The 13113-nt window shown below is 31.0% G+C and overlaps 1 protein-coding gene across 2 annotated transcripts in view; it reads left to right on the forward strand.

The window, feature by feature from the left end:
- LOC119644551 (contactin-1a) overlaps positions 1-12901 on the forward strand; it is a 52111-nt gene extending 39210 nt beyond the window's left edge. Inside the window, exons 2-6 of one of the 2 annotated variants that reach the window (XM_038044125.1) lie at positions 878-1014; positions 2106-2837; positions 3171-3300; positions 7097-7246; positions 12505-12901. In XM_038044125.1, coding sequence (XP_037900053.1) covers positions 878-1014; positions 2106-2837; positions 3171-3300; positions 7097-7246; positions 12505-12737 — 1382 coding nt within the window. In that variant the 3' untranslated portion in view covers positions 12738-12901. The remainder of the gene's footprint in view (positions 1-877; positions 1015-2105; positions 2838-3170; positions 3301-7096; positions 7247-12504) is intronic. The other variant, XM_038044127.1, reaches the window with a different exon arrangement.
- The last annotated feature ends 212 nt before the right edge of the window (positions 12902-13113 follow it).

Here is a 13113-nt window from a genome sequence, read left to right on the forward strand (position 1 = left end):
TCTCTCTCTCTCTCTCTCTCTCTCTCTCTCTCTCTCTCTCTCTCTCTGTAAAGCTTCGATTAATTCTGTATTATGTTGGGTAATAGATAAGCGAAAGATTTCAGGGCGTCTTATCCAATAGATGACTTTTAATAGCCCCGTAACTTTGATCGGTAATCGGCCAATCCGAATGAGCTATACTATCGCGAATTTGTAAACTAGCAGTGCAGAGATGTTTAAAAGTAGAAAACAAATTTGCAAACAATATGAAGGTAGCTGCACTTTTAATATGAGCCAGAATTCCAAAAAAATCGATACATTTTGCAAAATATCACTTCGATCAAAGGAAAAATATTTGCATTGGTTTATGATGGAGACGTTTTATTAAAATCAATATTGCAAATGCAAATGTTTTTGTCATTTGCGTTCGGCAAATTTTGAATTTTTTTTAATAAATCAAAAATAATGGACTAATTAAACGAGTATTTCAGCTCAATCAATGCAAATCAATGCCGTTATCTTCTCTTACTACAATTTCAGGCCATCTGCTCATCTTTAATGACTGGGCAAAAATTGTGAGAAATTTTTGGTGCCTGAATATCGTATAGCAAGCTTTATTAAAGATCTAAACCTGACTTCAGAAAAATGGTATGAAAAACACAGGACACTTGATATTCTCGCCCCGAAATCTGAGAAGTTTTGTGGCGAAAAATTTTGCGAAAAATTCTTTTCATAGATCAAAATGGAATATATTGAATTGATTTAATAAAATCAATTTAAATGATAATTTTGAACGGGCGTATCTTTTTCTAATTATAAAAGCAATTTCCTTTTATTTTTATAATTTTGTGATTGTTTTGCATTCATGTATTCGTTTTTAATTTCATTTAAATTCTAGTGCTAACAGTGTTAACATCAAGCATCAAATACAACGAATACGTGACAGATAAAGGTAAAAATATATCAATACCATGCATTGCTGATGGTAACACAATGTGGGTGAAAGAGAATGGCAACAACAGCACCATTGTACAGGTGAATGAATATTAAATATGTATCGAGTGCATTGTTTTATCCTATGAATTATTAATCAACTAGAAGAGAATGTGTGTGTGTGCGTGTGTGTGTGTGCATATTAGAAATCTATGACATTTAATCATAATTGCTATGATTGAGTTATTCTATACGGATGCATTCATAAACATAACTGTGTACGAGCATACACTTACATTACTTACTTATAGATTATTAAGTTGAAAGAAAACTTTTATCCTTAGTCGATAACAATATTTTGTTATATACGTTATTCAGCTTCCGTTGTATAAGTATATTGGAGATTAAATAAAAGCTTTGCTATAGATTGTGAGGTAAGGCATTCAAGTCCCAAACGTAATCTTCAAAAATGCGTTAAAGTGAAATCTTTACAACAACATTGAGCAGAAAAAAAAAACAGAAGTAACAGAAGTCTGGGAAAGTGCCAGTGCAAGATTGATTCTTCATCTCTCATTCATTCATTTGCATTTCTGCAAAATTTTCTCATACAAATTGTCGTCTAATCCGTCATGATTCCATGAATCGATTTAACTATGTCTGTCGGATCATCTTGACAGGCCATTGACATGTAAAATTCGAATTTTAAAATTGGTCTAGAACACAAGCAACTCTTCTTATTTCATTTTTAAATGTTAACAACAAATGAGTCCGCATGGACCCGCTCACATTTATTGTAAATGAAATAACGTTACCGTTTCAATAATGCAAAAGCCTTTAAAGGACTATTGCGATCTTCGTCTTGAATTCGGAAACAAATTAACATAAATTGGATGAGGGTTTCGTCGATTATTTTGAAAAATCTATGTATGAACACAATGCTGTTAAATTTTATGAAAGTAGTAATTGAAAGATATACGATACGATTTGTTACGATATACGGTATGTATACGGTATGGCTATACGTTGACATATTACGTTGCGATGTTCATCAAACTACTTGTCTTTCTTCTTTTATTTTGTTTGTCTCTTGTATACGGCAAAATTTTTCACAACAGACGAATATATATCGTGTATATATAAGCGTTCATATATTTTGGTGGCTTTAGATAAAAATTGCAAACTATTCCTTGTAGGCTGGCAAATACTTGGTGCTGACAAATGTCACAGCTTCTGATAAAGGAGTCTATGTGTGTTTTGCTGCTGTGTTGCCAAGTCGATTGGGTGACGACAACGATTTTAGTATACAAACGACAGAAAGTGAAAAGTTAGCTAATGTTATGGCACACGATGATGAAAGTCAAACGACAACAGCAATATCAAGGGTTAGAACAACGCCGAGCAATGATTCATATGAATTAAGCAGTGTGCACATTAATGCGGACAGCAGTAACCATAACATAAATGCTTCAACTACCTCAATGCTTCCAATGCCTCAAATAAATGCATCATTAACAGCCACAGCGAGAACATCAACAAATGCTATTTTAAGAACTTCAAGTAGTAACGTTACAAGCAACAAAAACATCATCATTAGCGACACTAGCAATAACAGAAGTAGTAATAATTTTAGCCTTACCACGACTACAACAACGCCATCTGAAGTGATTGAGCAAGAGTTTCGGGCATTTCAAAAAGTCAACCTCACCGTACGAACCCCACCTGGCCCTGTAACACAATTGTACTTTAAAGCCTCCACCATATTAGGTTTTCTGGTATGGCGTTTTAATAAAAGCGATTCAGGTGGTTATCCGGTGCGTAGTTTCACCGCCGAATATCGTAATGTTTCATATAAAGAACCGCCATTTAATAACAGCTTTGAGCATCAATGGAGTCGTATGGATCCCATTAATATAGCGCCAAATGTGGTAAGTAATAATATCAAGACATTTTTCAGTTTCGTCATCGACATCTACCCACAATTTCACTATACACAGTCACTCAATTAAAGTGAATATAGAATACATTTGAAAAAAGAAAAAAAAAAACAAAAAACTAAAAATGTAGACAACCAGCAAAGCAAATTAATGAAATTAATTCAATTTTAATAGTAATTAACTTATTAAAAAAGCAGTTGATTATTATTTCTATTAATTATATTTTTTTGTAGTTGCATAAACCATTGTATTATCAAATATAGTATGACGAGTATGTTATTTAATTACTGTAATATAACGTTCATCTATTTTATTTATATAAAGCGACAAATGGAAGTGTATCGCTTGGAACCTAACACCACATATGAATTTCGAATATGGGCTAATAATCAATTGGGCAGTGGTGAAGTGGTAACAACCAATGTAACCACTTTACCCGAAACGAAGGAAGAAGGTAAATAATATTATGTTGTCAATGTGTTGAAAATGTCAGAAAGTATTAGTATTTCAATGCTTTTTTGTTTAGTTTTCAATATATATATATATATATATATATATATATATATATATATATAATATAATTTATAATTTAAGGTCTATCCTTATTTTTTTTATCTTTTTTTTTTTTTTCTCTCCAAACTAATTTTTTAATTTTTTTTTTTTTTTTTTTTTTTTTTTTCTAATACACAACAACTGAAGAGTAAACGAAAGTAAAAGTTGTACAAACTTTTTTATTTTAAATGCGAAGATTTCCTTGAATAGCAAAAACGCGAACAAGTTTAATAATAAATATAATGTGCCCTTTGAAATAAAAGTTTTTTTTTTTTTTTTTTTTTCCAAGTTTAGGTCAAGTGTTTTATTTATATAAATGTTATATAAAACGAAAGAAAACTATTCTCACTTAAAGAAAATACTGAGTGTAACGTAACAGTTTGTTATCAGTATCTACTCATACACGACGTTTATATTTTAGTTCTTTTCACTAAAGAAGCATATCTCTTGACATAGTCAAATAAATGTTTTGTATTTTGCATAAAGACTCGAGACTGTACGGAGTGTTTGTTCTATATTATAATAATATATTTTTTTTTTTTTTTTTTTTTTTTTTTTATTATATATCCATCATGATATTTTATACTCTATTTGTGATATATATTTGTAAAAATGTACAAATACAAATTAAAGATTCCCCAAAGTATATTTATTCTTGATCAGCGTACACGATTGTACACGGTCGTGACAGCCTGTCGTTTCCGATGTTTTTTCTATTAAAATCGCGATCGCCACATCAAAATTGTGACATGGAATTTTTTTCCTAACCCTCATTAGAGTACAGCAGTTATGATATCCAGTCGTCAGTTTTCATTTTAGCAACTTTTATTCCAATTTCTTGTCTTTTCGGAGTCTTTTCGGATAGTATAAAATTTTTATCTCAAACTTGTTGAACAATTTCAAAAATTTCAAATTCAAATCTATACCCATTTTCGACAGTTGTTTCATTAGGCTCTAAAACATTGACCACTGACTGACTCGTGCTGAAGACAGCATTCTGGAAGAATAAATATTTGTATTTGTTATTTTAACATTTCCGTAATTGACAATTACCTTAGTCTTTACCTTACCTCTAACAGAAAGTCCATATTATATTTGGAAATTTAGTGTCAATCGTAAAGTGATGACTTCATGTCATTTCGATCATTTGTTCACACAGCTTGTAAAAGCCACGAGACAGAGGCTATCTTCATTTGTCGATTGAATTTAAACATACTGTTATGTTAATTGTTCTTCGTTAAGTTCGTAATAAAAAAACAATTTGTCCTCGGTTTCCGGATGATGGTGAATGTTTGTCGCGCTCGTTCATTGTGATGTAAAAATGTCACCGCGTCACTTAATTCGGAGTGCTAGCGAAATTGCATTAACCGAATTTTGAATAGCTGCTCCATCCATTGTATTCTCAAATGCCTGCGACGTGTGCACGCTAATCATTCTGTTGCAATGAGTTGTTGAAATTCGGAGCAAATGTATTACCTAAACTATACGCAGAATCTAATTAAAGAAAATTTTTGGATCTCGCCAATGATCTGCAAAAATGTAATCTTAAAAATTGAACGGTGACGTAAAGATAATCATACTAAATAGCTATTAATGAAACTCTTCTTATATTTTTACATTATTCATATATAATGCATACTTCGCGGTATTTACAAACCACATTTCATTTCCTACAGAAATTTAATTTCCTACAGTCTAGGATAGAATTTTTTCATAACTATATTCCTCGATAAATTTTGATCTAATCCCACTGTTTGATTGTTTATTCTGCCGTCTCTTTCAAACATGCTCTTCAGTACTAACCACGAATAGTTGACCGCAGTCGAATGATATCAATTGTCCTTTAAGATTACGATTTGGCATCATCGTTTGCCAAAATGTCGAATTAAATGAATTTGGTAAGATGTACGGTTGTTGATTATCTAAATACAATAAATTTGCTTGTTAACGAACGAGCCCTTGAAATAAAATGTTAATAGTGCTTTTGTTCAGAACCGTTGAAATTCAAGTTACATTCTACGAAATATTTATTCGGCTTGAGCTTTTAATGCAATATATCGCAAACTATTTGCAAAAATATTCGTTTGGTCCGAAAGATATATGAGGAATATAAATTAATCGATATATTAGTGTGAATGATGCTTGCATGCATTTTGATCATTTTATCACTTGAAAAAGGCGCTTATTGAGAAAAATTGATCCATTATATATTAATCAAAATATTTTTTATCATTTTGAAAACATGGCGATGCGTTATGATAGGAAAGATATTGGTTTGGCCATTTAAGCACTTTTTCAAAATGTCGAAATCATGTGCCAGCCAAACTATGCTGCATTGATCTGAACAAGTAGCAATCAGAAAGCGCTATGCCTAGTAAGTACGCTGGGTGCGCTAGAACCATTCCATTGAAGCTGTAATAGTGTATCTTTGACTAGTCTTGCAACGTGTGGCTGAACGTTGTCATGCTAGAGGCTGATTTCGGCGTCTGTTAACCGCTATTGCTGGTCATTCAATTTGTTTAATTGAAGTCGTTATATATCTGCGGTGAGAGTATCATTCGGTTTTAGTAGCTCGTAAAACACTACGCTCACTGGTTCCATCATAAGCACAGAAAAAGTTTATTGTCATGAATATTCCGTTTCGGTGTCGATGGGGATGGCTCGCCTGCACTAACCCATGATCTTTCATACTTGAAATTGTCGTAGTAGATGCACGTTTCGTCGCCAGTCGCAATACGGCAGAGGAAACTCGTCTTCTTTGTGCGTTTCACTTAATTCGTATGGTAGCCATTTACCCTCTTTTTGGATCTTTCCCATCGCATGTAAACGTTTGGAAACAGTTGATTGTTCAACTGTTTTGAACGGACAATTGGGATATAAATTTTTAAAGTTATCGCTGATCAAAATATATGCAAGCATCCATTATTATCAGTAACATCCCACTCTTACTTCTTTGCAGCATTCCATTTCGTTAACAAAAAAAAAAAAAAAAAAAAAAAAAAAAAAAAATGGAATATTTGTAAATTATGTAGAGGCCTATACCAATTGATGATTCAATATCAAATTTAGTCACAGCATGCCCCCAATAGAAAGAAGGCATTGTATCTTAATGCTTGCAACTATATGAATTCGGACAATATACTGACAGGTAAAAGAGGACTACAGGTTGAAAAGTTAAATAAACTCCATCTTAAGAATGTAAGAAATACGCATCGATGTCCTTGACGGGTATTACGCGTATTACGAACAAAATAACTAAACTGTCCTTTGGCAAGATATAGGTTTCTTTGTTCTTTTTTTCTTTACTGATTAAAAAGATTTCTTATATTCATTTAATGTTATACTAAGTTTGCAATGGATATATTTGTGACGTTTAAATGTTTAGCAAAATTAGTAAAATAAATGAGTAAAATTTACAAAATCCTTTTTACAATAACTCACTCATGTTAAACACTTTTTCGATGTATTGGATGAATGTTTTAAATAAAAAAAAAAAAAATAAATAATTTAAAAAAATGGTTTACTCCTTCTCCGTATACTCCTTAAATTTTCTTCTTATACTTTTCTCCATTTATTTTAACATAAATAAAAGTGATTTTTTTTTTTATTTTTTATTTCTCATTTAACTACTTTCTATCTATCTAAAGGCGTATCTTATTATCATTGTTATTATATTATTGTGTTTCTATTTAATCTAGATTTAATACGCCTTATACAACCTGATTTAGATAATTTTGATCCACGTATTTGGATAGTTGCTGTCAGTATAGTACTTGGAACCTGTGTGATATTAGCTATTGGATTATGTATAGTTCTATCGAAAGAGTGCTATCAATCATCGCAAGCGGGTACTGAGCTTAATACTAGTACTAATACAACCATACCTTCACCTATTACCACAAACAACACAACTACTGTTATTACAATACTATTACTACTAATGTTACTAGTGCTATACTAATAACACTAATTAAAAACGTTAAATTATAATCGTCGTATGTTGTTGTGTGGATGTTGTTGATGCATAAAATTATTATTATTATTATATTTCAATGTTATTATTTTGCTGAATTTAGTTCCGTTTTAACATGTCAAAGCATTTTAAATTAAACATAGATTAATATTTTCATTTTAATTAATTATGAATTCGTTATATAAGAAGAGCTTATATGAATCTTATGTTACCCAAGCTTTTAGGATATGATGTGTTGTAGTGCGTGTGTTACTTTTGAAGATATTTTTTTTTTTTTTTTTTTTTTTTTTCTGTTAATGTTTTACACACATTTTTTGTTATTGATAAATTATATATCGTTAGCATTATAACTTAATATATTTACATACACATACACCCACTTACATAATAGTTAACAACAATTATTTGTGTTCTTCAACGTGTACATATAAAACAATAGTAAATAGATGCTTTTTTAAAATCTACATTTAATTACAGGTTTCGCCCAAACAATTAGATATATAAGATATATATATTTATATATAAAAAAAAAAAAAACAAACAAACAAGAAATTTTTTTTCTCAAATTATTTAATTTAATATTTGCAAAAATGATTCACATAGCAAAGCCAAATAAGGAAAATGAATCAATGAAGACAATCAATTATTAAATCTTAAAATATATTATCGCAGCACTTTTAAAGCAATTTATTTAATAATAAACTGAGAAATTCTCTTTTAACTTAATAGATGCTAGTACGTGTCGCCTAAGTAAGATGACGTTCAAAAAAAGGGAGAAAGAACAAGTCTCGAAGATTTTGATCAGAGTAACAGATAAAGTAATAAAACTAATACCTCTTGATTATTCAAATCGTGACCATCCATTCTCCGTGTCCATTAATGAAGAAGAAATTTTGCTTCTCGTACACACACACATACACACACATACGCACACACAAATAAAAATTCAATATATTTTAATAATCAAATAAAATTCAAGGATTTTTGACTTTTACATCGAACAAGTTAACACATTATAGTCGGTTAAGGCCGACCATTAAATGCCCTAAACCACTTAATACAATTAATACATTCTTTTATTCACCTCACATTATTGCCATGCACACGCTTACTATTCGTAAGACAACTGACGGTTACTTCGATGGATGGCACAACATCTCAACCAAATTTAGTACAAATGAACCGATTCAATATTTATTATCTTTCATCTCTTTGAGTCATAAAATAATGAAAAGTAGATCCTCCTCCGAAAAATAGACTTATGTGATCCAAGTTTCGTGCGGTAAATTTCTATTTGAAATCAGTGTTTTGCATCAAATTCCATTATAAAATATTATAAAATTGTTGCAGCAAAACTTGCATGTGAAAGGATTCAAAAAATGTTCGCATTCCATCCAAATTTTTCACATTCATTCCGAATATACGAAAATATGACTTTACAATGATTTTTACCGGAATATATAAAAAATTTCCAATTTTTTTTAATGTAATAATTTTTTGAAGTAAAGCCCTAAACAGAGTCCGATGGCTTGACGATGCGTCAGATTTAGTGAATATATTGAAAAAACTTCGATTTGTAAATTCAAAATACGAATATATGGATTGGCATAAGACAGGCAGAGAAGCTCGGAATAGTAAAAGGTGGGCCTACTTCGAGTTCTTTATAGTGTTGCGTACATCCCTTCAAACTTGATATATCCTTTGTACAAGTGGTATGGGGTATTGAATTTGGATTGATATGATGCTTGACCTTCGGATAGAGCAAAGATTCATCCACTCGATACGTTATTCTTACGCTGTATCTTACACATCGTATATCGTATACATTTTAAATCATTTTTTTAATACAAATTGGTAGCAATTTTTATCTCTTTTATATTATATATATAATATATGACTGAACTTGAAAAGACGATTGTCTTCAAAAATTGAGGGAAAAGAGGGAATTCGTCGACGCATCTTTGGAGGAATTTTCTGCGATTTGCAAAATCAATCTGAACTAGTTGAAAATGAGAAGAGAAATTTTGAGAGGAAATTTATCCTTTTAGATAGTATTCTTGGGCAATAGTCGTTATATTAGAGAAAATCAAACCTTCTGACTAGGGGACAATACGAAAACTACACCGTTATTCGCGTTCTCCGGATGTCCGTTTTGCTTTTCAAATATATATTGACAATCGGTGAAACTTCATGAAGCCCCTATAACGATTCGATTATATTTTTAATCACCTATGTATCCATTTCCATCCACACTGCGATCGATTGTTGTTGAAAAATGTTCTGCATTAGTGATTCCAGACTAATTTTGAAATTGGCCACTTAAATTAGTTCGCCAATTTAATTTAATCGCCGAAAATTCCTAAAGGGACTACAATTTCAAAAGGTCGTCATAGCTTTAGAATTTACAATACCTATCGAGAACATTCGATATGTCCGTCTCTTTCAGTATCATTAATTATTGTCATTGTTTATCTAGTGAGGGAATAAAAGTGCCTGACAGCTCTTCCAAAAAGCTGAACTCTAGAAAATGACGACAGCATTAAGACAGCCGAACGATTGTCTCTACTCGAATTCGAAATTTTGTACACATAGAAAAACTTATCGGGAAAGGTAATTGAAGTGCAAGTGAATTGCAATGCATTGTAACTGATTTTCTGGAACACTTCTCTTACAACAATCAGTTACTTGGGATTCAAGACGGAAATAACTTTCGCATGCTAAGATGCATAAAATTGTATGCTACTCACCTTTGCGCTTTTCCAGTAATACATATATTTTTTAATTAGGCCAGCTACTGAGCGGATATCTCCTAAGCACAAGTACGGTGATGGTCAACAAGAATTATCGGTAAGGTCGGGCAACAGGGAATACAGGGAATTACGTTCGAGTTTACAGTAGGCACACTTGGGAAAGGCGAAAAATTGTTTCCGGTAAATAGTTGAAAAGCGTAAAAGTCACATGAATTAGGAGCCAATTGAATATTTTTTGTCGAAGCGCCGTAACACGAAATGTGAATTTTCCCATCTTTTATACCCATCACCGAAAGATTTCAAAATGTTTGCAACGCTCCACAAAAAATTGTGAATACTGTTGCATTCCGTGTTCCCTGTTTTTTGCGCGATATCCATAAAGTAAAACGCCTACATGGTATACATTTCTTTTTCACTTTTATTCCGAAATAAACAAATCTCAGTCGAGATCATCCAGTATTATATCTTTTTTAAGATGACAGTGATGGGTATATGAGATTCGGTAACGACAGAATATAAATTCCTTACTTGTTTTAAATACAAGCAAAGGTTTTTTCTTCTTTTTTAGAGGCAAAATTCGCTCTCTCTTTCTCTCTCTCTCTCTCTCTCTCTCTCTCTCTCCCTCTCCCTCTCTCTCTCTCTCTCTTTCTCTTTTAGTGATGAAATCGTTTTGTTTTTTCTTTTGAAAGGCAACGACCTAAATATTGAAATGAAGCCGCATTTTTCTCATAAATTAGCGCGAATAAAGGAATTAACTTCGCTGAAAATATAGCTGTCCGCAATCTATCCGTCCATATTGAAACTGCGATTATGATTCCAAAAGTTTCTCTAAAAGAATAAACTTTGTTCCACAGTACTTGTTATCACACTCACCAAGTAAGTTTTAAAAATCGTGCAAACACAATTCATTACTATCCGTACACTCCCTATATCCTTAATCGAATTGGAAGGTTTGGCTCACTGATAATCTACCAACGAATATATATGTAACGGAGTATGTAAAGTTAATTTTTAATTTATCTACAATTACCTCGAAAAAATGTTACCTCATTGTATAAACATATATTATTTGAAATATATAGGAAATACGATATTCACGACAAGAATATTGAGCAAGAGTGAATAAATCTTCGCTCCATTCTATCATAAAATATTGTAAACTAATGGTAATGAAAGGTATTAAGGGATTCGGCCCAAGCTAAATAAAAATCATTTTGTGATCTTTAATTATTAATTGACATTATCGGAACCTTAGGGATGCTTCGTATTTGAAATAAGTGCAAAATTTGCAAAGGTTTTTCAAATTTACAGTTAGTTTATTTATTAATAATTAGCATAAAACACACAACGCTTTTTGCACCTTGCTTTAATTAAATATAAAATTTAATTAATTAAATACTTGTACATAAATATTAAATATTATTAAATACTTGTACATAAATTTATATGAATTAAATTTAATGTTATTGCAGAAATGTGTGTGTATCTTTACACACATCTATACATATGCGCTTTATTTTTTCTTGTGCTTTTTCTTGCGTTTTGTTCGTTTCAGAAACTTTTTCCGTTTTTTTCCGTTTCTTTTTTTTTTTTTATTTTTATTTTTTTGTTCGCTTATAATATAAATAAAAGCAAAAAATAAATAAATATATGTATGTATATACGTGAAAGTTTCTCCTTTGGCTTAATTTTGAAAAGATAATTTAAAAAGTTCGTAAATACGGAACGCGCAGAGAATTAAGAGGAGACCGAATTGTGATCAAACTTTAAGGCTGTAAGAAGCTATTGTCTTAATATGAACATAACGTGTGTTCGTTATAAAAGCTTCTTAGTGATATGGTCTCTACTTCTTAGGTTCTCTGCTTGTGCTTGTTTATATGTAGATATATGTATATATATATAGATATTCGTATATATATATATATATATATACATATATACATATATACATATAGTGATATGTATGTATATACATAAAAGTCGTTACTAATTGCTTTTTTTTTTGTCTGTTCTCTAACTAATTTCTTTCTTTTTCATATATTTCTTCTCTTTTCTTTTACTTTCTCACTCTCTCTCTCTATATATATATATATATATATTTTCCACTATCTGTTCTTCTTCTCTTTTTCTGCTTAACGTTTTACAACTGAAATGTGTTTATGGCCGATTGCATTAAATATATCGAATTATTTGTGTATTTAACGCTTATCAATGTATTGTCTGTTTTCTTTTTATTCTTCTTTCTCTTCTTCTTCTTCTTCTTCTCCATCTTGTTCTTGTTCTTGTTCTTCTTCGAAATTCATTTTGATATTTTTTCGCAAAAATAAATACAAATACCATCCATTATTTATCATTTTTAATGCATGATTATATGTCTACATAGAATATGAAGATGGCTGGGATAGCATTGAGCTGATACCAAACATAATTCTTAATCCGGGCTTTTGCGAGGCAGATAATCAACGCGAGGCACCATTTACGCGTACAATTATATTCGGTGAAGATGACGATAGCGATGATAGCTGCGAATCGGAATCGGATCATGAGCCGCGTATGGAAAAATTCAAACGGAAATTATCAGTATTTTTTACAGATCCCACCATCAAACGTATTTGAGAGTACAAAATGCCAGTGGAAACAAAATTGAAATTTTGCTTAATTAAATGGTTGCTTTTTGACGAAACACTTCTAATAAATTCATAGTTTTGAATTTCTATAAAAAGAGATATGTATAAATCATATACGTATACAGATACATACATACATACATACATATATATACACATACACACACATACACACACATAGGCACACATACACACACATACACACACATACACACACATACATAAATAAAACCACAATAAATTCTCACCTGAAAAAGAGGAAGTTAAATAAATTCTAATGCAAATTGTGCTTATGGTTAAAATTAATTCAATATAAGAAAATAATGCGAAAAAGTAATTTATTCAATAATAAAGAAAAAATTGTT

This window comes from Glossina fuscipes, unplaced genomic scaffold (genome assembly GCF_014805625.2).
Source record: "Glossina fuscipes isolate IAEA_lab_2018 unplaced genomic scaffold, Yale_Gfus_2 0, whole genome shotgun sequence".
Classification (NCBI taxonomy): Eukaryota; Metazoa; Arthropoda; class Insecta; order Diptera; family Glossinidae; genus Glossina; species Glossina fuscipes.